General features: G+C 53.5%; 1 protein-coding gene across 1 annotated transcript in view; it reads left to right on the forward strand.

Annotated features, from left to right (window-relative positions):
* The first annotated feature begins 563 nt into the window (after window positions 1-563).
* Window positions 564-27873, forward strand: part of PLXDC1 (plexin domain containing 1) — a 57220-nt gene continuing 29910 nt past the window's right edge. Inside the window, exons 1-2 of the mRNA XM_006274987.4 lie at window positions 564-990; window positions 13232-13392. Of these exons, the coding sequence (XP_006275049.2) occupies window positions 915-990; window positions 13232-13392 (237 nt within the window). The 5' untranslated portion in view covers window positions 564-914. The remainder of the gene's footprint in view (window positions 991-13231; window positions 13393-27873) is intronic.

Here is a 27873-nt window from a genome sequence, read left to right on the forward strand (position 1 = left end):
GCAGTGCTAAGAGTAGAACCCAGGAATCCTTTGTTTTAACCCACACACAGCTAGGAGAAGAACACAGGAGTCATGATACTCGGTTCCCCTTGACCCAGCTGATAGATTGCACAACCCCAAGGCTCAGTCCCGCTTTGGTCTCATAGGCCCTTCCCCAGACAAAGACAGCAACCTTAAACCCAGGAGTCCTGCCTCCCAGCTCTAGCTGCGCTCCACCAATCCCAACCCAGAAGCAGGAGTAAAACCAAGATGTCCTGCCCCAAACCCCTCCCCACCCAGTAGATTCCAGTCCCCTGCCAGCACCAAGAATGGAACCCCAGAGTCCTGATGAGGGACGGTGAAGTGATTTGCCCAAGGCCACCCAGCAAGTCAGTGGCAGAGTCAGTGAGCACTTAGTAGTGGGCCGGGGGGTGCCAGCTGCTGCTGAATCCAGTGGATGCAATGGGCACTGATGGACCAGGTCCTATCCTATCACTGGCTCTGCTATCCTCGTTGGCAGCAGCGCTGAAACACCACCAGGGGGCATGAGCTCTCTCCTGCCGCCTCCCTTCCCTTTGCTCTGCCTCTGTTGAGCAGTCTGATCCCCACTCGCTGCCACAGCAGCAGCCAACTCGTGCTGCCCTCGCTCAGATGCCGTTCCCTGTGCCGGGCAAGCCAAGCCACCAGGATCTCTCCAGCATCTGCATCCTCCTGGGCACTCTGAACCCCCTGGCCCCTGGTTGGTCTATGGGGGGTCTGTGCTGCTGAGCCCTGCACAGCTCCTGCAAACCCTGGAGTAGCAGAGGTGGCACGGTGCCCAGCTTGGACAGTGGGTGCCCAGGGGCGAAGAGGAGCCAGGGAAAGTTTGTGCCGTGGGAGATTCAAGCTCTCAGGGGAAGACGTGCCCTGGACCCCCTGACCCTGCACCCCCAAAGATGCAATGGGGAGTCCTGGTCCTGCTGTACCTGCTGCGAGAGGCTGCAGGAGAGGCCAGCGTGCACCAGGGAGCAGGTATGGCTATGCCCAGTACCACAAGGAAGCTGCTACCTAGGGGTGATGCCAGCTATGTGTGGGGGCAGGGAGGTGGGCACAGGTGTGCAAGGAAGAGGCATGCAAGAGTGTGGGGTGTCATATGTGAATGGGGAACTGAGCAGGAATGTCCATTCAGGTGTGTGTCTGGAACGGAGTACACCAGTGTCCCTCCCTCCCTGGGCATGTGCACCCAAGAGGGATGCTGTGTACCAGTGTGAGTGTGCCAGCGTCCCTGTGCACACGGCACAAATATCCCTGGTCATTGTGTGTACCCAGAAGCATGCATGAGTGTCCTGAGTGTGTGTCTGAGAGTGGGCACAAGTGTCCCTCTATGCATGCTTGCAAGTGTCTACAAGTGTCCCTGTGTGCGTGCCCCTAGGGTACCTGATTGATGAATATTTTTGCATCTTGTCTTTTGCCACTTCCCTGGGCTTGTTCTGGGCACTTCCTCCTGCTCCCTTCCTCCCCTCAAACACACTTAGTTCCCCTGTCTCAAGGGGTCTCTGGCAAGGGGTAGCTCTGTCTGGAGGCAACCCCTGCTCTGCTGAGCTGGGGCAAGAAAACCCAAGCAAGGCTCTGCCAGCACCAGCACAGCTGGGACAGGAGCCCACAGGGGCCAGGGTCATGGCTGAGGGTGTATAGCATCCGCTATGCAACAGCTCAGCTCCCTGCCACCAGCCACTCTCATGCCCACAGCCTTAGCTCTTACTGTCCCTTATTGCAGGTGGGTTAGATCCCACCCCAGAGGTGGTTGCATTTCAGGGGTATGGTAAGTGTGTGTTCGTTCCATCCCAGAAGTAGCTGAATTCAATGGTGTGAGTGTGTGTGATAGGGAGGAGAAGGTGTCTGGATTTTCTTCCCAAAGACTGTTGCGTTTTAAGTGTGTATGTGTGTTCACCTTAGAAGAGACTGCATTTCAGTGATATGGGGGATGTGTGTGTGTGTTCGCGCATGTGCCAGGGCTCCACCTCACAGGTTGTTTCTGTCCAAGCCATCAGCAGCTGGTGATGTGTTTTGGGGTGATGGTCTCTCTGCCAGGTGTGGCCGGTTCTAGTGAGGGCACAGAGAGACCAAGGACGTTCCTTCATGAGCAGGTGCATGAAGCATTAGATTGGACTCTGGGGCTGGTTCTAGGGTCCCCATGGATACACTTCCTGACCTGATCTGCTCTGTTCAAGCCTCTAACACAGGGCTCCCCTCCTTTTCAGTCCCACCAGCTGGAGGGCAGGGGAAGCAGGAAAAGAGGCATTTCCCCCTTTGTTGATGCTGGTCCTGGGGACTGGCTGTATGAGGACAGGGGCTATTAAGGGGGGTGCTGCAGGAATGAGGGTGAAGCTAATGGGAGGGAGAATACTTCCCCTCCAGGCTTCAGGTCTGAATCCAGTGCTGCAACCCCAGAGCTTTTCTGCCTGCTGGAAGTGTCACAGGAGAAGCTTAGCAGGTCTCAATCTAGCCCTTGTGGCCAGGTGCCTGCACAGCTGTGGTCTCTCCATGGATCCCTTGCTAGAGGCGCCAGGGATGGGATGGACTGAGGCTGGTGGTCCTGCCAGGACTGGATGGGTGGGGGGAAGCTTGCCTTAGTCTTTGGCCCTGCCTGGCTCCCAAATCAGCTCCAGTCAATGCAGCCTGCAGTCTCAGGGAGCCTGGGAGATGCACACAGATGCTGCTTGCCCTGCCTGTGTTACCCTCCCTCCAGCACCCCAAGCCACTCACCAGCCACAGATAACAGGCCTAGCTCATTCACACTGCTCTGTTTCCCCCAGCATTCCCCAAGCCTGCACTTCTGACCTCAGGGCCTGGGGTACAGCCCAGGGCAGGACAGGAGTTGGTTGGGCCAGACCAGGACACTGCCCTTGTGGCTGGGTGTTGCCCATGTGGATACAGGTGGATCAGCTTCATCTCCTCCTGACTGCAGCACCATACACCATGGCTCTCCCAGAGCCCATTCTAGATGGGCCTGGAATCCAGTGCTAGGTCTCCCTCTTTCTGGGCCAGAGGCTGGAGTGATGGAGCCTGCTCCAAGGACAGAGACGGAAGGTCTACCCTGTACCCACCACCCCCAGAGATTCCTGTGCAGGGTGTGAGGTGGGGAGATGATCCCCCAGTGGCATCAGTTAGTGCCACCCCCTTGACTTCAGATGCCAGTTTACATTAGCAGAGGAATTAACCCAAGTACAGGTGCCAGGTAGAGCAGGGCACTGCTGGGCATTAGGGGAGGGAGGAATGTGGCTGGCTGAAATCAGTATGTTGGATGTGGGGTTCTGATCTCCTTACCTCCTGCCCGGGCAGCAGTCTGGAGTATATGTGTGTGCATGTGTGCATATGTGTGCATATATGTGCATGCATGCACATGTGCATGTGTGTGCATGCGTGCACATGCACATGTATGTGTGAGGTTCACCCTCCAGCCTGCATGCCAAATGCAAAGCCAGGCCTTAGTGGCACCCCTCATAGCTTGCCCTGTTGCTGCATCCCCCGTGCCCTGCACAGCATTGGCAGATCTGGTATTTGCATTCCCTTCACACTGATTGCTTTACCCTCGTGAGCTAGCAAAGGCAGGAAAGTCCCCTTCTGCTATTACCCCCCCTAGAGTCTCTGTGACTCTGGATCTAGGACACAGAGAGAAAAACAGAGCTATTTACAGGCAGTCCCCATTCCCCCCTCCCCCCCAGCCTGCAAGGCCATATGTGTTACTGATGGTCCCTAGCTGGATGGAGAATGCCTGATTACTCATCTGCGGGGCTGAGGGTAAGTGCTTTATTGGTGCTCCCTAAGTGGGAGGTTGCAGTAGCTGTGCCATGCCCCAGCCATGTCTGAGGCATTTGCTCTGGGACCCGCCTGTCCAAAGGCCCATCTGGCCTGAGCACCTGCATGAGAGCACACTGCCACCTGCTCCAGGGCTTGGCCTGGTGTCCGGGATACCTGCCCTGCTCTCTGGCTTCTCTCTTTCTGTTGCTGTGAAAACACCAAAGCTTGTTAGCCTCCAGACTGCCGGTCCCTCACCGATCCCAACTCTCTCCCAGCCTGAGACTAGAGACCTCTCTGTAAACAGGAAAAGCCGGCACTGCTGAGAGGGCTCTGCTAACACTGCCTCCCCTAAGAGCTTCATGCCAGGAAATGGAGGGAAACGGGGCCAAGCCACAGAGCCATCTGAGCCAAACAGCCCTTCTGGCTTGACAGCCCATACTCCTCTGTACGGCCTGTCACTCTGAAGGGAGACTGGTTGGAAGTCCAGCAAGACTCCCTGGGAGGGATGGACACAAAGGTGATGGCTATTTCCCTTCAGGAGTTTATAGGAGGCAAGCTGAGGGCTTTCAAGCTTTGGGGAGGCAGAGAGTGAACTGGCCAGGACACCTTCAGCAGGTTTGGGAGACCAGGGTGCTGTCAGAGTGGCTGAGTGGTCACATCTGCATGTTGCTGTGCTTTAATACTTCCTTTTGGAAGTACTAAAGCATGGCACAGTATGCATGGTTACTGCGCCATGTGCATGGCGCACAGTTGAATTTCCCCACTACGTTGCCGTAGTGACACACCATACCTGGGGAGCAACTTGCTACGTTGCCATATGTCTACACGTGATAGCTGCTGTACGGCAATGTAGTGTAGTGCTACACTGTCATAGGAACACCTGTAGATGTGCCCGTAGTCATGTGCACTGGTGCCCTGACATAACCTTGCAAGTGAACTGTGATTTATGCCTGCTATAGACTGGGATAAATAACTGCATGAGGCAGCAGAGGGAACTGGGAGCACCTAGGGCTGCTCTCCAGAGATGCAGCCTTTCAGAAGATTTGGCTCCTGGCTGGGGGAGGGGGGGGGTGGAGGACCCCCCCACACACACACTGCCTGCCCCTCTCCTCCTCCAGCCCAGGATGCCATCCCAAGCCCTCCAAGTATAACTGCAGAGAGGAAGGTTTCCAAACACAGGCCTGGAAGTGAGGGCTTTGCTCACAAGGCAGCAGGCTGAGGCCTGGGCTGGGTTCAAACATGCCTTTTGTCGCCAGCTGGCAGGCTTGGGGGCTGCTCTCCACCGCACCAGCTCCTCCCCACCGGCTCAGCTTCTCTTCCTTGCCGTGAGGAGAGGGCTGCAGAGGGGGCCCTGCACAAGGGAGAGGGTGTGTTTCAAGCAGGGCTAGATCCATCATGGCTCTGAGGAGGGGGCACCTGTTTGGAGGCAATAGGAGCTGCCTGGACTAGTGCTGTCTGTGCCACAAGTGGGCTTTACAGGGACACGGGAGAAACAAAGCACAGATCCATCCTGGTCATCACCCCCCACTCCCCTCCCCAAATCTGCCCCCCTGGGAAAAAGCTGCTGGGGAGGTGGCACAGCCTGGCAAAGCTGAACAGGGACCTGGCTACATACAGGGCTACTCCCTGGGAGTCCTTACTGTGCCCTGTCAGCAGCCCCTAGCAGAGTGATCATGGCTCAGGCCCTGGCTGACCAGAGGTGACTGTCATTTCGGGCATCAGGATCTGCTGCTCACTGAACACAGCTCAGGGCCCAGCCAGACGGTTGTAATAAGGTGCATACAGCATCCATTTGTGGGGCACGGGGTACCTGGGCAGGGTCCTCAGGGGAGCTGGCATTGCTGGGCTAGTTGGGACTACAGGGTGGGGCTGAGGGACACCAGCAGAGCAGTGCTGAGGAGGGGCTCTGGCCTTGGTGAGCAGAGAGGGGTCTGCAAGCTATTGCCAATCTGTGCTCCCCACCTCCCCAGTCCTGCACTGCCTTCCCTTGCTGCTGGCAGAGACAGGCAAGCTGCGGCCTGCCTGAGCATGGAGGTGTCAGGCTGACAGATGGGGAAGCTGTTCAGAGGAAGCCATTACTGGACGCTGCAGGGCAGACGCAGCACAGGGGCTGCAGCTCCCTGCAGAGGGGAGAGGTCCTGTGCGGGGGAAGGGCAGCCCGTGAATTACTGGGGCTCTTGCTCAAGCTGATTCCTAGCTTAACCACACAGCATGGATGGTGCCTGAGAACTGGTTTGCAAAGTCCTCCCCCCAGCCTCCGAAGTAGCTCTGGTGTGGGCATGGGGGTGCCATCTGTTATGTGTTGTGGGATTGGGGGTGCTGGGTGTTGGGCTTGGCAGCAGACAGGCACCCCACAGCTGGGTATTGCGGCACATGGCAGGGGAGGATCCTGGCAGGGTTCCCCGGTGCCTTCCCAGACCTCCCCATCCCTCTGAGATGGGTCCTCCACTTTGTTTCCCACCTTCCCTTTCCACAGTGCTGTGTGCCACTCCCCAGCTTCTGCTTGCCTCCCCAGAGTTGGCTGCATTTCAGCTATGAACCAGCTGGCAGGGGCTGGGGTTGAGGTGAAGGCAGTTCTCTCCTAGTGCCTGGGTGCAGAGTCTCTGCCAGGGCTGAGAGCAACAGGCACTGGCGGGCACTTTCCAATGGGTGTCCTGGGGCCCATCGCCTGGGTATCAAAGAGGCTCCTCTTGGCCGCTGTCTCTGTGGCCCATTTTGGAGCTGGGAGGAAGCCAAATGAATCATGTTTTACTAGCTGCATCTGTGACTGGGGCTGACATTTACAGATCGGGGGCGGTGGGGGGGAATCTTTATGGAGCAGTTAGTACCGAGTTGGAAGGGGGTTTGGTGGAGGAAATAGGAGCCTCTGTGGGCTGCCTGTAACAAAGGCTTGTTAGAGCTGCTTCTAATTGAAACCAAAGCTCGGGAAAAGGCTCTGCTCATTGTAAACATGTCCAGCCTCTTGCCAGCATAGAGGGAGACTTGAACCTTGATCCTCCATAGACAGGTGGATTTGAACTCTGGTCTCTCCTCAGATGCAAGACTCAAGCCCCAGCCCCAGGCCCACATGGCATTTCAGAACTTATCTGCTCCTCCCACTCCCATTGCTCAGTGCCTCAGTTTCCCTCCTAGGAGACTCCACTCCCTGGGCTGGGTGAGATCGGAGACAGAGTCTCCATTCACCACCCTGGGAGCAGCTTAGGAGAGGAGCCAGACTCTGAGAATTTAACATGGGGGGGGATGGGGGCTGCATTCCCAGCCACCTCACTACAGTGTCCCCTGCCCCATTCAGCACCCAGACTTGGCACCCCGGGCTGCCCTAGACAGTCCTACACTCTCATGGTCTAGATATAACCACTTTCGGAGACCTGCCCACCTCATACCCTCCCTCCATCTGCTTTCAGAAGGGCCAAAGGGTCTCATCTGATGCCCGGGCTCTGCTAGAACTTAGCTGAGGATGCATGGGCAGGGAAACCAAGGCATACAGCAGGGCACTAACTTGCCCAAGGCCAAACAATATACCAGTGTCAGAGCTGCCTCCTGCCCCCCATACCCTGTGCTCTGTCCACGCCACCCTTCCCTCCCCCAAGGCCTTTGCTGCTATCTCCAAACTGCCCTTTGTCCAAATGCTACCAGTACACATACCCCAGGCATGTAGCCTTGGGCTGTGGGGTCAGTTCTCATATAAGACACATCCCACTTTGGCCAGAGCCCAGACCTGGCTGGCAATGTCTGATGAAACCCTCATGTCCATCACTTGTCCCTGTGATATGGAAAAAGATGCTAAATGCAGATCAGTCCCCACTCCTCCTAGGGACTGGTCCCATTGGTACTGGTGGGAGCCTTCCTAGCCCTGAGGCCTTGCCCCTGACCTTGTGTATGTCATCAGTGATATAAGTCTGCTGGACTCTACTGAGTTACTAATGGGTAATCACATGCAGCGTGTCTGTCACACAGATGGGCTTGCTGTTTCTGGAAAGGCCAGTTTCAAGAATAGGTCAGAGGGCTGTCAGTTGGGCCTGAGGGACATCAGCAGGGAGATGCCTCTTCACTAACAGAGCTGTGTGGGAAGAACTTGCTGTAACTCTTGCCCTCGTGCATCTTAAATCCAGACAGCACTGACAGGACCAACCTGGGATGAGAGAAGGCAGAGAACAGGGCAGTATCAGGGAGGGGAAGCACCATGTGCCAGGGGAAGATGCTTTCCAAGCTGTGGGGCTGCAAGGAAAGATGGACTGGGGATGCAGAGCCTCCTTCTGTCTTCTGGAGCAACCTGGGCTGGATGGGGAGCAGAGCGCAGAATAGTTCAGGGAACTTCTCGCTGGGAGGCCCTCCCATCTTGCTTAGGTCCTCCATTTGGCAGTAGAGTTGTGCAGAGTAGTCCCAATGCCTGTAGACCCAAAGGGGCAGGCTGTACCCCACTGGGACACTCCCCCTCTGCCCTCCTGAGCTCTTACTGCCCACAGGGACTCTTGCCAGGTGGGGCACCAGGCCCCATCTGTATCCCAATGCACTCCATACCAGCTCCATGCAGTCTTTGTGGTGAAGGCCAGGCCAGGCCAGACCTTTGGAAGAGCCTGTCCCAGATTAGCAGGCTGTGGCTAACCTGGGCAAACCCAGCAGAGCATAACCCAGCCCAACCACAGCTCAGGGAAGGGGCTGCAAGCTCATTGGCTCTTCCTGGACCAGTGTGTCCCTGCCTGATGGCAACAGACGGACGGAAATGGGGAGGTTGGGTCGGTACCACCCTCCAAGATACTGTGGCTTCCAGAGGGGAAATGTCTCTTGTGGGTATTATTCCACAGTCCTCCACTGGGGATGTATCTTGCCCCCTCTGCCCCTCTGGTGCTGGGTCCTGCCAGAGACTGGGTGCTAGATTAGGTGGATCTGCCTTTCTTTACAAGTCCTGGCCTCCTTGCAGCCACCGCCCTCATGGGCTGAACAGCTCCTGCTTTGCTGCTGCCCCACAGCCACGTCCACCGTTAATGAGGTGCCAGGAAGCTAATAAATCATTCCTGGTCTGGTCACAAATGGCTTTTTCACTCTCTCTGATGTTGTGCTGCTGTTCGCAGGTGCCAGGAAGCAGGGCTATGGCTGGTGGCACAGATGAGACTGGGCAGGCACAGACATGGCCCAGCAGCGATGAAATTCCCCTCAGGCTTATCTACAACCCCCATCCCTCCATCCCGAAGCAGAAGCCAGACACACACACACCCAAAGACACACCGCTACCTCAGCCCTGGAGGAAGTGTATGGGGACTAGTCCCCATACACACAGCTCTGCCAATACCCTCAATCCTGGATCACAGCCTCTGCTATCACACACCTGGTCTCCCAGTTGTGGTCTGCCAGTGCCCCTTACTTTCAACTGACAGCCCTCTCTCTTGTGTCCCACATGGGGTCTCTCTTTAACTGAAGAGCTGTCAAGCTGCAAAGCTTGAAGAGAAAAACACCTAGTCAAGCCTGGCCCAGGTAGCTCATTTCTGACCTAGACTTCACTCTTGCAGCTTTTGTGAACCCTCTTCCTCCCTGTACTGCAGCAAACTGGGAGTGGGGGCTGGAGGGGGAGAGGCATGTGTGGGAGGGAATGAGAAACACATTTATTTTTTAGATATAAACTTGGACTCTGTCTGCAGCCCAAGTCTGCTCCAGCATTGGGACATCAACCAATAGAAGTTGCCCAGCAATGGGGAGCAGCCGGGCAGGGTAGTGAACTGTCCCCCAAAGAGTGCCCTGGACAAAGAGAATTGATGAGCTATGAGGTGGGGGGGCCTTACAAGTGCCTGTAGTGATGTTGTTATGGCCTTAGGCTGGACAGTCTGTCTTTGTAGCTCACAAAGTACAGCTGTCATACATGCACCTGTGTCATTGCATGTGTGTGTGCACATTCCTACCCAATTTGTTAAGTTTTGTAGTTGTCCCACAAAAAAGAGATCTTCTCCATACTCTTCCTCACAGTCCCCTTAGCTCCCAGTCCTAGGGGTATGTGCTGTGCCCTGCTCAAGTAGCCTGCAACTGGCACTAGGGTATTTCCTGCAACCAAAGCAGTGTCCTAGGGTAGTCAGGCTATGTCTGACAGGGTGTAGGTGAGCATAGGAGTGAATATCACCTGGTATATGTGTGTGCAGGTTAGGGAGGTGTGTGTGTGTGTGTGTACGTGTGCCCACACATGCTTGCTTGCCATGTGCATCCGTGTTGTCAGTTTGGGTGTGTCAGCTCTGTCTGTACTTGTGTTTGGTAGTGTACTTCCTCCCTTTTGAGCAGTCTGCATTGTTAAATCAATTGGATTGAGGAAGGATTGTTGATGCACTTCTGCCATGAGCACAGGGGTTTGTGAGTGTTCAAGGCCCATGTCTGAGGGGCATTGTGCACTGGAGGCAAGCATGAGAGGTCCTTATGTGTTGGTGGTGTGTGTATAGAGTAAGCATGGGATGCCTGCATCTGGATGCAGCGTGCACATTAGATGAATGTGAGGCTATGTGTCTGGGAGCGTGCAAGGCCTGGGTGTGTGATTAAAGTCTGGGCTGGGCTGGGGCCCATAGCAGAGGCTCTCTGTGTCCTGGAGTGACCTTTACATCCTCCCCTGTCCCCACCGGCCTCTAGCTCTGTACACGCAGTCCATATGCCCTGGCTGACAGGAGGTGATTACTCAGGCAGAAGCCCAGGCAGCTGTTCCAGCACAAACATCTGCGCAACGCAGGGGAAAGAGGTGCAGGGACGGCACGTGCTGGGGCAACTCCCATCCTTACACTGCTCCAGGGGACCCTTGGACAGAACCTCCCTGCCTGGCCCACTCAGCTGTGCTGGCCTGTAGGGGACTCCTCTGACCCAGGCAGGGCCTGTGGCTGGTGCAGCAGGTACCTAACGTGACTGCACAACCCCCATCCACTGCCCCAGTGGCTCTGGAGCCTTCCCAGAGCTGGCTGGTGGTGCAGCTATATCCCTGCTGGCATCCAGTGTCAGCTGCCTCAGTGGGTAGGGGCTTCACCTCAAGCCCAGCAGTCCCCAGCACCATCAGAACGTGGCCACCAGTATGACTGCTCCACAGGGGCCCTCCAGAGTCTCTTGGAAGAACTGGATGCCTTTAAGTCGGCAGGCCCGGATGAGCTCCATCTGAGGGTGCTGAAGGCACTGGCCGACATCATTGCACAGCCACTGGCAGGAATATTCGAACGCTCGTGGCGCACGGGCCAAGTCCTGGAGGACTGGAAAAGGGCCAACGTGGTCCCCATTTTCAAAAAGGGGAGGAAGGAGGACCCGGGCAACTATAGGCCAGTCAGTCTCACCTGCATCCTTGGTAAAGTCTTTGAAAAATTTATCAAGGCTCACATTTGCGAGAGCCCAGCAGGACAAATTATGCTGAGGGGAAACCAGCACGGGTTCGTGGCAGGCAGATCGTGCCTGACCAATCTAGTCTCTTTTTATGACCAGGTTACGAAAAGCCTGGACACAGGAGGAGGGGTGGATGTCGTATACTTAGACTTCAGGAAGACCTTCGATACGGTATCCCACCACATACTGGTGAACAAGTTAAGAGGCTGTGACTTGGATGACTTCACAGTCCGGTGGGTGGCGAATTGGCTGGAGGGTCGCACCCAGAGAGTCGTGGTAGATGGGTCAGTTTCGACCTGGAAGGGGGTGGGCAGTGGGGTCCCGCAGGGCTCGGTCCTTGGACCGATACTCTTTAATGTCTTCATCAGTGACTAGGGCGAGGGAGTGAAATGTACTCTGTCCAAGTTTGCAGATGACACAAAGCTATGGGGAGAAGTGGACACGCCGGAGGGCAGGGAACAGCTGTAGGCAGACCTGGACAGGTTGGACAAATGGGCAGAAAACAACAGGATGCAGTTCAACAAGGAGAAATGCAAAGTGCTGCACCTAGGGAGGAAAAATGTCCAGCACACCTACAGCCTAGGGAATGACCTGCTGGGTGGCACAGAGGTGGAAAGGGATCTTGGAGTCCTAGTGGACTCCAAGATGAACATGAGTTGGCAGTGTGATGAAGCCATCAAAAAAGCCAATGGCACTTTATCGTGCATCAGCAGATGCATGACGAATAGGTCCAAGGCGGTGATACTTCCCCTCTATCGGGCGCTGGTCAGACCGCAGTTGGAGTACTGTGTGCAATTCTGGGCGCCACACTTCAAGAAGGATGCGGATAACCTGGAGAGGGTCCAGAGAAGGGCCACTCGTATGGTTAAGGGCCTACAGACCAAGCCCTACGAGGAGAGACTAGAGAAACTGGACCTTTTCAGCCTCCGCAAGAGAAGGTTGAGAGGCGACCTTGTGGCTGCCTTTAAGTTCATCACGGGGGCACAGAAGGGAATTGGTGAGTATTTATTCACCAAGGCGCCCCCGGCGGTTACAAGAAACAATGGCCACAAGCTAGCAGAGAGCAGATTTAGACTGGACATTAGGAAGAACTTCTTCACAGTTCAAGCGGCCAAGGTCTGGAACGGGCTCCCAAGGGAGGTGGTGCTCTCCCCTACCCTGGGGGTCTTCAAGAGGAGGTTAGATGAGTATCTAGCTGGGGTCATCTAGACCCAGCACTCCTTTCCTGCTTATGCAGGGGGTCGGACTCGATGATCTATTGAGGTCCCTTCCGACCCTAACATCTATGAATCTATGAATCCACAGGCTCACTCCATGAAGGCTGTGGGATGTGGGCTTGGAGGGCACCATTTTACTGACACTGCAAACAACCCTTGTCCTGGGGTAGGCAGGGCCATATATTCTTGACCCTTTTCATAGTAGAGGGGTCCCTTTGATGCCAGGAGGGATTGGGTGCCCTAACACCAGGTGACTGTAGCTGCCCCTGCCCAGCTGGGGCTTCCTCTGTCCCTGGGCCCATGGCCTCTGCCCCCACCCCGAGGTTTGTACTGCTCATTGCACTTCATAAAGGAGTCCCATCTCCCTCCCCTGCCTACTCCCTCCCCTCCTACTCCTAGCTGGTGCCTTCCTGAGATTGCACAGCCTCTTTGTCTTATCACTGCAGGGCACTGGCATGGAAATCAGGATGTTTTCCACCTTTCCTGATGGCCCAGACAAGTCCCCATTCAGTGCCTCAGTGTCCCCTCCCTACCCTGTGTGTTTTGCTTGGGCAGGACAGGGGCTATTTCTCACCGTGTCTGTGCAACACGCAGCATACCAGTGCCCTGGTCTCTGTGCCATCTCTGTAGATGAGGCTAGAGGATTACCGGGAGTTTGCCCCTCGACCCCACTGGGCCCTGAGAACACCGCCCAACTCGAGGCTGGGATATTCAGGTCCATACATCCACCCCCCTCAGCACTAAACCCTTTGTTGGGGATTAGCTCATTCCAGGCTTGTCCTTGTGTGACAGCCACTAAGATCTGAGCTGAGACCCATCAAACTCATCTTTCCTCACCCACCATGCAGTGGCCACAGGACTTGAACCTACCTTCCTCAGGGACTACCCCTCCAGCAGGTGCTCACCCTTTGCCCTTCCCACAGGACACACACCTGGGGGTTCCTTGGAGGGAGGAGAGCCTCCAGGCTGGAGGCGGAAGACACGGGAAAGTTTGCTGGAGACCAACAGGACCCGAATCAGCCAAGACCTGGTAGGGGGAAGCCTGGCCATTGACACCCTGCTAGACAACGAGACACAGATTGTGGTAAGTGGGAGTGGGGGTGGGGAGTACTGCCTGGATACAGGCTACAGCAGAGGATTGCATTGTACGAAGATCCTCTCCTCTTGGGGATGCTGTGCTGTGAGGAGGGCTATATGGGAGGTCATGGTGAGCTCCACATTAGCTCCATGCCTGAGACCTGTTGACTCCAAGGTTATGAAGAAGGCCCCATGAATGGCATTCATGCCATACACATGGCTTTGTGCAGAGGTCAAGACATGTCACAACAGACCTGCGATCCATCCTCTGAAAGGATAACAACCATGGAAGAACTTCCACACTTGACCTGCACAAATGATCCAATCACATAGCAACTCAGGGATGTATAGGTGTCATGTGACCCACCCATAACCCACCCATGTTCATGGGACACACACACAGGCTTGCCTGGTTAATACCACATATGTGACACATCAGTGTCCTGTGACCTTCCTGAGCCCACATGCACAGGCCAGACCATCTGCCTCATTTGCAAGCCAGCTGCACCAACCCTTTGCCAAGGCGGTGCGGTTTCCCCTTGAGGTTTGGCCTCAGTAGGTTATTTCAGGCCTGGGAAGGAAGCTGGTGGCTGCGCTGGCAGCGTGTGACTGGGTGGTACCAGATCCCAGAGGGTAATTACACCCCAAAATAAAGCTAGCAGGTGGGGCAGGAGTGATGGCCCCAGGGCTGGGCAGTGACCCAAGTGGCAACGAGGTCCCTGCTTTTGCTAAGATTAGATAACTTCACCTGATGGGCATTGCTTACCAGGCTAAGCCTCCCTACAGCTATCAGAAATCCATCCAGTGTTGTTTCTGCCACCGCATCCTTCCTTAGGGGTTGGCTAAAAGACCTGGAAACCTCTCACTACCTGGGCCCATACTGCCCCTCTGCTCTGCCTCCTGCTATTCCATCCCTGGACACCCCATACACTGCTCTGCCAGTGCCCCTCTACCCTGCAGCCCCTTCCTATTCCAGTCTAGTCTCCCACACAGCTTCACTTCAGCCCTGCCTAGTAGCTGCTCTGCTGCTCTGACCCTGCCTACTCTGCTGATGCCCCTCAATCCTGACCTGCAGCACCCTCCTCCATTGCCTGTGGCAGCCTTGGACCATTTTGTGCCCTGCTCCACCAGTGTATCCCAGTCCCAATTCTCTGTAGCCCTTTTCCTGCCAGCTCTGCACCACCACACCCATAGCTTCTCCACTCCTGTGGCATCCTGGCATTTCTCACCCTTTTCCCTCCCTCGGCTGCAGCCTGCCAGTGATGCTGAGTGGGGTCGGAACCAGCAAAACTGCTTGCACCTGAGCCCTGGCCTCCTTCCCAGACCCAGGTCCTTCAGGAGAGGAGGAAAGATGAGGCCTCTGAGTCAATGTCCCAATAAAATCACCCCTCACCCAGGTTCATTACTAGGGCTCTAGCTCTGTTCCCGGGAGCACTTGTCTGAGCTGTCCAGTCTGGAAAGGATAAACTCCCACTCTTCCCACCCCCTCCCTTAGGTAAGTGGCATGGCCTGTGGTGTGGGGGTGAATGGGGAGGGGGCTTCTCCTTGTGGAGGGTAGTTCCCTTCTCCATCCTCCCTTCCTCCCCTGCGTGGAGATTTCAGAATACAAAGAGGCTGACGAACCAAGGCAGCTCTGCAGCTGCTGGGCACAGAGTGGGAATAACTGACCATTTGGGTTCACTCTTTCGAGTCCCTGAGCTCCAAGTTAGCTTAGCCACTCAGAGAAACCCCAGCCTCTCCCAGGCAGCACCCTCCTGCCTGCCTTCCCTCACAGCTGGAGGGGTGGATCCCTTGCCCCTGCCCAGTGGGATACCAGCTCCCCCTACCTCTGTCCTGCCCCCCAATATAGCATCTCCCCTGCCTGTAGGAGCTGGGAGTAGGAAAGAGTCTCTTGCTCTCCTGTAATCCACTACCTGCCATCACCACAACCACCACCAGGGGGCAGCCCTGAGCCCAGTAGCACACTGCCTCCCTTTCCATGCTAGCAGCGCCTGGACCTACCCCAGTGGAGGTCCCCAACCACTTGCACCCCTGATCCCCTTCAGCCCTCCAGATGTTCCACCAACCCCAGCATCTCCAGGGAAGCAGAGAGAGCAGCAGTGGGCAGCAGGGCCTCCAAGCACCAAGAGGTTTCCCAGGCTGAACACCTGTGGGGCAAGCTCAGAGCAGCAGCATGTGACCCCCTTGCTCCTTGGGTGTGCTCACACATGCAGCAGCCTTTGGGTCTGGTGTGCCAGGCATGGCATAGATCTGGCATGGGTCAGATCCCTGCCCCAAAGAGTTTGCAGTCTGAACAGACAATGGACAAAAGAGGGGAGGGGCACCCACAAGGCCTCTATGCCTCCCCCATTTGCATCCCTGCCCATCTTTATGGTCTCAGACCCTTTCATGCACCACCTTCCCTCAAGTAATTTCCTACCCTCCTCTTCCCTCCAATGAACCCAGTGGGTGCTTGGAGGCCCTGCTGCCCACTGCTGCTCTCTCTGCTTCCCTGGAGATGCTGGGGTTGGTGGAACATCTGGAGGGCTGAAGGGGATCAGGGGTACAAGTGGTTGGGGGCTGGGGCATTTCCCTTCCTCCTTAGCAAAGGGAAAGGCTCTCATAGTCATGAACAGCTCCTGCATGTGTCTGAACAATCCTGTTCTGCCTGATCAGTCCCCAAAGTCCCGACACAGACAAAGCCCCCTGATTGACGGTTTTATTTAACAAATTAATGGCTGGCTGGCAGCATTGTGCTAGTCTGGGTGAGTGCTGCAGGTAGCAGCCAAATTGGAAAAGGCCCAGTGAGGGTGGGAGGAAGGGACGAGGGCTGAGGGGCAGTGACAGGAAAGAGACAGCTTGGGCTCAAGGAAATGGTAGAGGTCATTGGGGAGCAGGATGGACCCCAAGAAGGGTGCTAAGAGGCCAGGGAGGGGCAGCATGGGGGGGTGGGGGGTTAGGAGCCCTAAAGCAAAACTGCATCTCTCCTTCCCCACTGTTCTAGGAGAAGGAGAGCTGCAGCTAATGAACTTGTGTAGCTACAGTGTGTTACATCCTGAGGGATCAGCAGAGTTCTCACATCCAGGGCACGCTTAATTATCTGGCCCTCAATTATCCTCTGCAGCACTCTGTTCTTGGAGATGGGGTCACAGATCCCTCGTAAGCAAGAACTCCCTTAGTTTCCCAGGTTCCTCATGATCCTAATATAGATTGAAGATATTAAGCAAGGTTAGGTATGCTTGAGTTGTCTCATCCAGGGCTGAGATGCAGCTGCCTCTGGGGTGGGACGTGTGGAATCCTTTGCTTAGTGCCAAGAGCTACCTCCAGGGTGGAACTGGGGAGCTGTTATATAAGCATCTCTCCTTCACCGCTGGCCAGAGATCTGCAGAGATCTACAAAGAGTCCACAGCCACCCATGGCATGGGACACAACCGCTGTTCAGCTCTCTCTATAGGGATCACTCACTTGAGCACTAAAGTGCAGCCTCCCCTGGGGTGGGATACAGAAGCAAAATGGTTTTGAACAGGAAGTGGGGAAGAATGCCAGTTCCATTTTCAACCTCAGGTGAATTTCTGCCCATTTGAGACTTGCAAAAAGGGCCTGGGGGTCTTCCTAATTCTCAGGTTTCACAGTCAGATCAGCCCCTAGCACCATGTAAAGGTCAGAGCAGCCCTTGCTGGACCTTCCTGCTCTTTTCCCTGTAAGACAGGGCTCCCTGTGCTAGGCACTGGTGTGGAACATCACCTCCTAGCAAGCCAATAACACCACATCTTGCAAAGACCCCAGTAGTCTCCCTTCCAACAGCCACACCACAAGTTACCCTTTTTAGCAGGAGAAACATGCCCTGAGCTATGCCTGAGTAGATTCAGCCTGCCTGAAGGCAGGGGGAGTGAGTGGGGGCACTTTGAAGGGAGGGGGAGAGTGGTATCTCAACAGGCGAGAGGCTCTGTGGCAGGGCTGCATGCAAGCTGGATCGATGGCCCATTGTTTATGGAGCTGGAGTAAGCTGCAACCCAATGAAATGAAACGGAATTTAAATTCATTAAAATCAATAGGGAAAATGTGCTGCCCACGTTAATGGAGCCACGGCGCTTTACTCTCCCGGGTCACTTCATTTGGAAGCGTTACTTGACAGGCTGGAGGATTTCAGCTGCTGTGTGAGGACTGAAGGGAAAACAGTGAAAAATAGGCCTACGATGCCCATCTCAGCTGTCTCCTGATGCTGGGCTGACAGGGATGACAAGCAGCAACCCCCAACTTAACTCAGGCCTCCTATTCCAAGGTGCACCAAGAAAGCTGTCTGCCAAGGTGGGTGGGGGACCCACAAAGTCTTAGTACTATTTCCTAATCTCATTATCATAGTAGAGGCCTTGAGGAAGATCTGGGCCTCATTGCATTACCTGCTGCATAGACCCGGCCCTTTCCCCAGCCATCGTGCAGTGTGGTGGGAGAACTGAGGCACAGAAACTTGCTCATTGATGCGGCTGGGATTAGAAATTGCCTCTAAAGCTGGTGCACTATCCCCTGGTCCCCACTGACTCCCTTGAAGTCAGACTCTGCTTGTAGCGAGCTTTCTCCCAGCTGTGTCCTATTCATTGCATCCTCCCTGGGGGTACCCAAGGTGCTCTTTGGCTGACTTGAGCTTCATATAAAAACTTCTTATGCCCCCAGGGGAGAATAATTCACAACTGGGGGGAAGAGGGGGCAGCAGATGCAGGAGTGAGGGCAGAGTGCTTCAGCAAGGCTGTTTGCTGTACTTCTTCCCAGACCACCCCCAGCCCCAAAGACTCTCCAGAGACCTGGAGCATGGGACCATAGCTCCTTCCCACTTTCCCACTGCTGAATGGCTGGGGCCTTGGGAAACTTCTCCCCTGGTTGTCTGCCTCGCCCTTCACAAGCCCCCCACCAAGCGTCCCTCCCACTATATTAACCCCACCTTGGGTCCAAGCCTCTCCCCAAGGATCAGTTTGCCCTTCTAAGATAATTATCCAGGAAATGGCCCTCCCTGAATGTATTTTTCTTGCTGGCATCACAGCTGCAGCAGGCTGCTTCCCTGCTGGTGGGACCCATGCTGAGTCACCCTTTCCAGTCATCAGGCCGTGTGTGTGTGTGTGTGTGTGTGTGTGTGTGTGTGTGTGTGTGTGTGTGTGTGTGTGTGTGTGTGTTGACGGCGGGGGGTGGGGAGGTTGGTGGGGTGTTACTTTGTATTTAAAAGGCAAAAATATGCACAAGTTCCTGCGTAATGGAAGAGGCCTAATCCCTGCTGCAGACAGTCTCCCTAGCACTGTAAGATCTGTGCCTGCTCAATTCCTACCCCAGAACTGAAAAGCTCCCTGCGTTTCTGGTGTTCAGACCCTGGAAGTTCCATCAGCTCCTCTTGAGGGGCCTGATTCTGAGACATAAACCCGGTGCGGGAGTCTGCTTGCTCACAGGTTCAGGCTTCCATGGGGCTGCCCTATACAGCCCCAGCAGGATGCTTCTTGTGTGACCCACATGCCTTCATCACAGGACACACAGACCTGGGAACTTGAGCGTGGAATGCTGTCTGGGGGGGTCACAGAGTTCCCCAGGGCTGCCTGTGATGCTGTACCAAAGATGTTTGCATGCTGTATGGGACAGATGTCTGCCATGTCAGAGAGATGCTATTTGACATGTGTGGCACAGGCTGCAGGGCACTCGCATGCCCTGAGCTTGCATTTTTGGGGGGGATGTAGTTATTTGCTGGCCCACAAGCTTTCTCTCTCCCACCTCCTCAGTCTACCTCCAGCTGCCCCACAATGCAGGGGGACACCCTGCCAATTGTGTTCACAGCCAACAGTGAGAAGAGCTGGGACCTGTCAGGCATGGAGTTTATGGCCCATGTTTTTGAAGCATCGAGTGCCTATGTGATGGGGTACAGGCAAGGCAGAGAGCTTCTATTAGCATTGATTTGTGTTTACCTAGAGATTATATAGAAGGAGTCCTGGATGCGCCTTCTAAAGGCAAGAAATCAAAAGTCCAGTGGCAAGGGGAAGGTTTTCCAAATTGAGGCATGGCCAGAGCCTAGGTAGGGTTCAAGGGATGAGATACCTGGGTTCATATATTTACCCCCTAGAAGGCTGAAGTGCTTGAATCTCTGCTTGGGCACAGGCAGTTCCCCAGCCCTGATCTGGTCAGTCAGAGAGGAGGCATATGGCAGAGTTGTCCAGGAAGGGCTTTGCAAGCACTGAGAAAGCTTTTGGTAAAGCTGGGCTTTGGCTCCAAATCTGAGAGCTAAAGTGTCCCAGCTTTCAAATCTACATCCATGTTTTCCAAAGTACCCCATAGGTTGTACCCAGGGCCTGGATTCAGACAGCCTTGAACTCTAGGGCAGCTTGAATTTCTGATCCATGTGCATAGATGGAGGTTACCCCTTGTGGGCTGCATCTCTGGCACATCCTCCTCCTGGGATGCCCCATGGCTTCAGTTGCTGTGAGCTCCTTTGTCTCCTCTGCAAGGACCGGGGAAGAGTCTTAGAACACGAGCATCAATCTATGGTGTGAGTTTTCTGTGTGGTACAACTTCAGCTGAAAATAGCCAGCTCTAAAGGGAGGAAAGCAGTAATTCTGGAAGCAGCAGAGATGGGCTAATCCATTCTCTTCCTAGTCTTATGGAAACAGGCTCCTTCCTGAAGGAACAAGGTACATGAGGCAGCAGTAGGTATGTGTTCTAATCAGACACATGTATTTGGAGGTGATGTTTTTGAGGAGCAGAGAGAGGAGCAGGAAGAAGCATCCCCAGCCCTCACTCTTCCTCTCCTTAACCTGGCAGGACCTGCTCCCTTGCTCTTTACAGTATGCTGAATGGTTGTGCAGGGAGAGTAGATAGGTTAATTCTCCCAGGGGGATCAGATATGGTCTGGGTGCTGTTGCTGTTTTCAAGCATGCATATTATTATGGCATTATATAAACAGTGATCTGGGTCTTTGGTGTAATTACTTATTTCCTGTTGCTGTGCAGTGAGCTGGTTCTCAAAGTGCCTGGAGCTTGGGGTACTCACTACAGAGGAAGAAAAACAATAAAGTACTTACAAAACCCAAAACCAGGATCCCAGGATTGCAGAAATAAATATTAGAGAACAGGGAGGGGGATGGAGACAAAGAAAAGAACAGGTGGGGGGAGAAAGATGTTTAAGAAAAGAGTTGGAATAAAAGGGAGAATTAATGAGACAGGGAGATGCAGGGAAGCTGTTCCAGTCACTAGAGTCATAATATATTGAATTACAAATTATCCCAAGCAAGTAGCATCCGGGAAAGAAAACTTTTACAGCTACTGATGCTTCCACTCAGCTTGAGTTCCAGCTTTGTCTCCCTTGTTTACCATGGGATACATAGTACTTGTAACTGTATATGGCATGGAGTCACTTAGTGACTGATTGGCAGGCTGCAAACAAAGATTTTTGGAGGAAGAAGTTGCAGAGAAAGCCCTTATGTCAAAAGAGAGGGATGAACAGAGAAGGGGTTGAAAGCATAAAAGGGAAAGTGATTGCACTTCTTGGCTTCCACAAGAAGGTCGCAGCAATTTCCCGAAACTCAAGAGAGGCTTTGGAATAGAAGGATAGCTTTGTAGTTAAGTTCTTGTTGACAGGCTCAGTAGAATTTAGACTAAATTCCCAGAACTGAACTAAAGATCAGGACCCATGTATTCAATTCCTATTTCCACCACAAGCCAACCCCACTCCCATCACTCTCCCTTCCTTCCCCCATCCCTCGGGAAACTATTTAATCCTTCTGTACTTTATTTCCTCCACCAGCAGAGCAAGGATAATAATCCACTGATTTCTCCCCATTTTGTCTGAGCCATGTGTGGTCAAGGATGTCTCTCTCTGCCTGTACAGCTCCGGGCATAATGGGGCTCTGATCTCATCTGAGGCCTGTAGGCACCATCATAGCACCAGTAATAAGAGAGGAAATAAATGTAAAAGCAGCAGAGGTAGAAGATGGAGTGTTTTAGCACAAGTGGATAAGGGCAATGGGCTGCTGTCTGTAAGGTACTGGAGTTGGAACAACATAGATGGACAAGGGCTGGAAAGCACAAGATCATGTATCCATGCAGAATGCAAGTCTGCCTGCAGCCCTGAGGTTCAGCTGAGCAGAGCTGTGTGGGCTGAGGCACTGTGCCTGGCAGCCTCTCAGTGCCTTGCAGTGGGCACAGCCAGCTGGAACATGCTGCTTCCCAGCCTTGAGGGAGGCTGGACTAGGAGGAGTACTGGAGTTTGCCAGTGCACAGCCCTGGGGGTATGCAGTGCTCAGCTGAAGGGTGGAGTGCCAGGAATAGGTGTGTGTCACCTTGGCAAGTCTCAAGGCCCTCATTATAGTTTTCTCCAGGAAATTAAGTCCCTTTTCCCTTCTCCTTCTGTCCCCATCCCAGGCTCTTTTTCTTCTGCATTCCTCCCCTTGCAGTTGTTCTTTATTCCCTCTCCATCACTCCCTGTCTCTTGCTGAATATCTCTCTCTCTCTGGTATGTCTATTTTTTCCCTGTGCCTGCTGCATCTTGGTCTCCCCCACTCCTTTCTACCATATCTCTGTCTTACTGAGAAGAACCCACAGACCCTGGTTGCAGCTGACTGCAGTTTTGAACTCCAGGGAGTCAGCTGTGTGCTTGTATGACTCCAAACACTTCAGATTCAAACCTGGCCAGCAAAGATTGGCGGCGTATGTGTGTGTGTGTGTGTGCATGCATGCCTCCCCACACGCTCATACACAAGATAGGCCTGTTTTTTCACAATTGTGTGTGCATACAAAATTGCATCTGCAATCATGGCTAGGTGTGAAAATTAATTATGGAACCATGCAACTGCTGTCATGGCAAGTGGGCCTTTTTGCACGGACAGTTGCACTGACAGTCTACTGTGTTGGGCTTCAGGAGAGAGGAGATTTGCAAGGTGCCTTCCCAGTGGCTGAGCTGGTGGGAATACAAACATGCTGTGTTTGGCACAGTCTTCGGCAGGCAGGGCCAGGCTAGAACAAGGAAAGCTTAGTTCAGCAGGGGTCTAATGGTATTTTGGCTGTAACTTTGCCAATGGCTCAAATTAAGAGAGGGAAGCAGGTAGCAGTACTTCTCTGGCTCTGCTCACAGAAAAAACAGCTCTGCCTACCTCCCTCTTGTCCACTGTGGGATGGAGTCACTCTCATTCATCTGTCTGTCATATACCCTGTACTGCCAACAGATTCTCCTTTAACCTGAGCATTAGCAGCTGGAGGATCTGAGTTCTGAGCTCTGTCCCCATGAAGTTCAAAGTAACCTTGATGTTTAGCACAGAGGCACTACAAACTCTTAGGAAGCTATGGATTCATGGCAGATCCCTAGCTTTCTCATCTGTGCCTTCCATCCAACACCCTGAAAGGACTTTGAAAAGTTTCATTAAGAGTCACAACCCATGTTGGGAAATTGGGGTAGATACTGCTGCTGCACAGGAGGGGAAACTGAGGCACAGAGAAGGAGAAGCAACTCACCCAAGGCCACACAGGAAATTAGTGTTATAGCCAAGAACCCAGGAGTCCCAGCTGCACCAATTCCTCCTCCCTGCAGCAAGGTAGAGCAGGACTGTGGCAAGGGGAGAAGGGAGTACAGGGGGGCTGGTGCAATGAACCTGGTACCCACCCCCCTTCCAAGACAACAACCCATTTGACAAATAATGGTAGAGCACTACCAGTAGTGGTTCATTTTCTCCCCCCAGAGCCCAGCTTTAAGCTCTTATTTAACGCCCCTATCCCCATTTCCCCAAACACACACATCTTTGATTATCCCTGGTTGGTTGCATGGCCAAATGCTCTCCTCTTTAATTCCTGCTGTAACCAAAGCAAGGTGACGGATTAGGACATAATGATTCAGAGATGAAGTCATGAGCATGGGTGGGAACTCAGCGGAAAGGCAGCCAGCTCCTCCATGCTCCTGTCCCTGCTCTGCCTGCTTGTATTTTCCTTTTTTTTATTGGGAGCACATGGGTAGGGCCATGGGGCGTCAGGGCAAGGGTGGGACAGAAGCATTTGGCCCCTTCTCTGTGCTCCTGCTCACCCTGTTTGACATCTCTTGGGTTAAAGGAGGCTCCAGAAACTTCCCGTCCCCCCTCCCCTGTTCCCTGAACCCCGTTCCAGGCTTGCTTGCAGCACAGCTTCCCCTTGCATTTGGGGGAGGGTGTGAGAAGTGCGGGCCCTGGCCAAAGGGAGAGGGAAGCCATTCCTACCCCAGAACACTGTTGACAGTCCTGCCTCTTAAAGGGCTGGTGGGACTGGCTGGGATCCCAGTTGACACTGGTGTAAATCTGGATTTAATGCTAGTGGAGTTTGCTCTGGATTTACACAGAGCCAAGTAGATAAGAACCTGATAAATAAGTAATCCCAGAGTGTGGAGCCTTGGGCTGTTGGCTCAGTAGAGATGTTCCCCATTAGCCCTTCTCACTGCTGCAATTTGAAGATTGCTGTGACCTTTGCTGCAAGGAGGGAGATTTTGCTCCCAGTTGCCCTGGATAATCTGAGCAGTTGGCTTCTTGCTGCAGGCACAGGGTAAATGCTGGCAGGACTGAGACCTGTGTCTTCCCCTTTCCCTCCTGCAGGTTCCTGTGTGTTGTGGACCAGATCATCAGCCATTGTCAATGGGTAATGAGCTTCTGGGGGCTATCCTGATTTTGAACAGCTAAGGATTTGACCCCTGTGGATGACTTGGCACTGAGTGTACAGGGAGAAGAGGGGAGAGGTGGGAGTTTAGCTGAATTGTTGGTAATCCAGGCATTACCCCAGCACAACAAGGTAATGGTCCATCTAATCTATTTTCCTGTCTCTATCCCTGGCTGCTGGAGGCTTCAAAGGAATCTGTAGCTCTCATCTCTCAGCAGTACAAGGCTTCTGGTTTTTGCTCTGATATCACAGCAACAGTTACACTGAAATATTTTGCTAGGTCCCACACAGAGAGAGTTCCTCCCTCTTCGCACCCAAGGGCCATCTGTGGCACCAATATACAGGGCTTGAATCCCTTGTTGGTTTTATACTTGCTACCATTGCACCAATGCATTTCTTATTTGTATTCATGTCCTGTCCTTCAGCTCAGCTGTTGACCTCCCCACATATCCCACAGCAGGGAGTCCCAAGATTGGCTGCATATTGCATTTCGGGGTGGGGCAGGGGTGAGACAGGAGCTGCAATATGTCTCTCTCTTGTTCCATCTGGGGCTATGAGATAGCCCAGCTGCCAGCTGATGTGGAGGGATAGTCAGTAGTGCAATCTATTGGCTACAGCACTGGCTGGGAGTCAGGAGAATGGGATTTTAGTCTCAGCTCTGCCACTGATCTATATGAGCTGGGAAAGTCACTTCACTGCTGCTTCCTCCCAGAGAGGCCAGAACACAAGTTAGGGCTCTTGTTACTGATCTGTAAGATACCTGCCTTGCTCCTCACTGCCTCAATATCCCCACCTGCAATACAAGGCAGATGACAGGGTTTTAGAGGGTCCTAGGAGGCTTTCATCATCCGTACAGGTCCCAGGTGGAAGGCCCAGGGGATGAGTGACGCCTGGTCTATTTTGCAAGGAAAGAGCTAGAAGAGCTTTGCACATAATGATTAGAGGTTTTTTTTTTTTAAAGAAAGTGCGACAGATTTCACTGGATTTTGCTGAAGCAGGGAAAAGCTGCACATTAAATGGTTTTTAATAGAGTTTCTCTCCTATTCCTCTCTGCAGCTACCAGACCTAGGGTAGGCACTTTGGGAAAGCTACAAGACCATTTTTTTTCTCCTGCCATTTAAAGGGATGTCGTTAAATATTTTGAACGACAGAGTCTCTTTTCAGCCTCTCTCTGCGGCATGTAATTTCCACAGCCCTCAGCTGTGCCTGGTGACAAGATACTGAGAGAGGAGGGTATAGACTGAGAAAGGAGGGGGTCAGGGCTGGAACAGGAGGGTAAGCTGCATTGAGAGGAGCTCATGTTGGGGCTCAGGCTGGGATAGCAGAAGGTGTTAGGTTTGGGGTGCACCTGTAGAGGGAGGAAGAGGCAGATTGGAACTGGAAGGACTGCTACAGTTTAGAGCTGAGCACACAGAGATGCCTGATAGGTAGGTGCTATGGCAATATCAAAGCTGCAGGAGGTCAGGATGGAAGTGCAAGGGCAGGGACAGGACCAGACCAGCAGTGAGGACTGCAGCAAGGTACCCAGCTATGGCCTCACAGGGATGACCACAGCACATTGGCCAGAGACAGGAGCTGCAGAAAGCCCAGGACTGGGCTGTTAGAAATGGAGAGCAAAGTGGTGTATGGCAGCTGGGGGGCAGCAGAGGGCACTGCAGCCTTCAGGTCCCCTTTTATTGCGTCTGCACTGAAGCCCAAATCAAATGCAAGGATACTAGACAGCGTACTACCCAGGGTCCCAGTCCCCAGAGTTGGTGGGGGAAACTTAGGATGCATAGTCTGTCCTATCTGGGTCTTTGTACATGTTCTTTCCTGGCCCAACGACCAAGAAAGCAGTGTTCCACTGCAGCCACCATCCAAGGGAAGCTGCTCAGGGAGCCAGGTGTACCCTGGGCACAGCAATGGGATAATGGGAGAGCAAAACACAGACACTAGTATTACCTGGTGATGCTGACATGAACGCCCAGCCTGGTTCCAGTGGGCCAGGCTTGAAGGGCCCCTAGTGGAGTGGGTCTGTCTGCTCATTCCAACGTTAGCTACTGCCTTTGGCATCCAAATCATTAGGCAAGGGAAGGGACTGGGAGGCAGGTAGGGGGAGAGAGAAGGGAAACGCAGATTAGAAAGACATCAGAGGGAAGGGAGAACTGTCAGTGCGGTGCCAGCCACTAAGGCTAGGGACAGACATTACACACAAACCAATTTAAGTGATCAGAAACTGTTTTAAACCTGCAACAGAACAGATGTTCAGTTCACATAAACCAGTTTGAAAATGGCTGAAACCGGTTTGAAATAAACCTGATTGAATGTAGTATCAGACTTAACTGATTTGGGTCGAACCGGTTTATGCAATGTCTGTCCCAGACCCCTTCCTGGTTTAAGTTAAATCAGAGTCCCCCAACATCCCGGCTTGGTCTCTGGGCTGGGTGGGGCTCTCTGCTCCAGAGAGCTGGGCTGGCCCTTCCCATCTGCTCCCTGGCCAGACCTCCGGTAGAGACTTGCAGGCCGAGCAGGGTCTGCTGGCTTCCCCATGTCTCCTCCCCGCTCTCACCACTTGCTGCTTAAGTAGAGATCCTTTTCTCTTCTCTTCAACAGCATGGACTGTAGCCAGCATGTGGTACGCTAGCTAATACTGTGTAAGGCAGATAGGACAGTGTCCATTTAGGGTTTTTGAAGCAACTCAGATAGTAATGTCCCTGCATTCCTTCCTTTGGAAAAAGGCTGTTTAAGAAGAGCTTGTAATGAGCTAGGCTTCGTTTTCTGATGGGGTGTTAAATGCTGATAACTGAGCTGATAAATGCTGTATTATCAAGGGGGGGAGAGGGAGAGACCCCTCCCTAATCACAGTGTCTTGCCAGAGCCAGGCCACACCTCCCTCAGCTCAGTATTAAGGAAGGGGAGGAAGGGCTGCTCTAGCGCCCCCGGCTTCTAGCCTGAGTCACTGCAGGCATGTGCATGCATTTCTGAGATGTCTTTCTGGTAACAAAACTGATTTAGCCTAGCCAGGTTAGACTAACCTGCAAAGATTGAATCAATTCAGGCTCAGGCTTTTTGAATGTCTGTCCCTGTGCAAGGCAGCTCCCAGAGCCAGGGCACCTCCTCAGAAACAGGAGAGCAGCATCTTCCCAGTCAAAATTAAGACATCTCCAGCTTCTGAAAGTGCAAACTAGCCTCCCTGACATGAGGCAGCTTCCAGCTGGGCCCTGGCAGCTTATACACAGAAGAACAATTAGGAAGCTGGCATCTGAAGCTGCTCTGTCTCCCTCAGCAGAGCCAGGGATATTGTTCCTTTCCTGTGCTATGGGTTAGGCAGGTTTGTGTGCTGAGTTGCTGATTAATTATGCCACATGCAGGGACAGATTATTCCAGCTGTTCCATGGAAAAGACTCTGGCTTCTCTTCATCAGCCCCCCTAAAGGGCTGCATAGCATTGCTATGGTAGAGCTGGCCTCAGAACCCAGGAGTCCTGAACCCCATTCCCCTGCTTTACCCACTAGATCACCTCTGCCAGGCAGGTGAGGACAGAACCCAGGAGTCCTGGCTCCCAACCCCACACTGTGCACCAGGAAACAGCTGATGACGTCCACTCCAGGAAAAGCCACCATTTATATACAATCACTTTATACCATGCTGCAGCCCAGCTGTCAACAAACTGCTTGCACTGCAGCAACCCCCCCAATACTTGCCACAGAACCACAAGCAAAGAGGCCAGTAGGGAGATGCATCATCTGGAACATTTGCGATCAGCAGTTTTAGATGACTCTCCTCAGATTTCTTGGCAGAAGAGCTGCGTGGCCCACGCTCCTGTCTGTCAGGGTTTTCGGCTGCCTGGGGCTGAAGAAAGAGTCTCTGGAGAAGATGTTAAGTCTAGTGATTAGA

This window comes from Alligator mississippiensis, chromosome 4, assembly GCF_030867095.1.
Source record: "Alligator mississippiensis isolate rAllMis1 chromosome 4, rAllMis1, whole genome shotgun sequence".
Lineage (NCBI taxonomy): Eukaryota > Metazoa > Chordata > Crocodylia > Alligatoridae > Alligator > Alligator mississippiensis.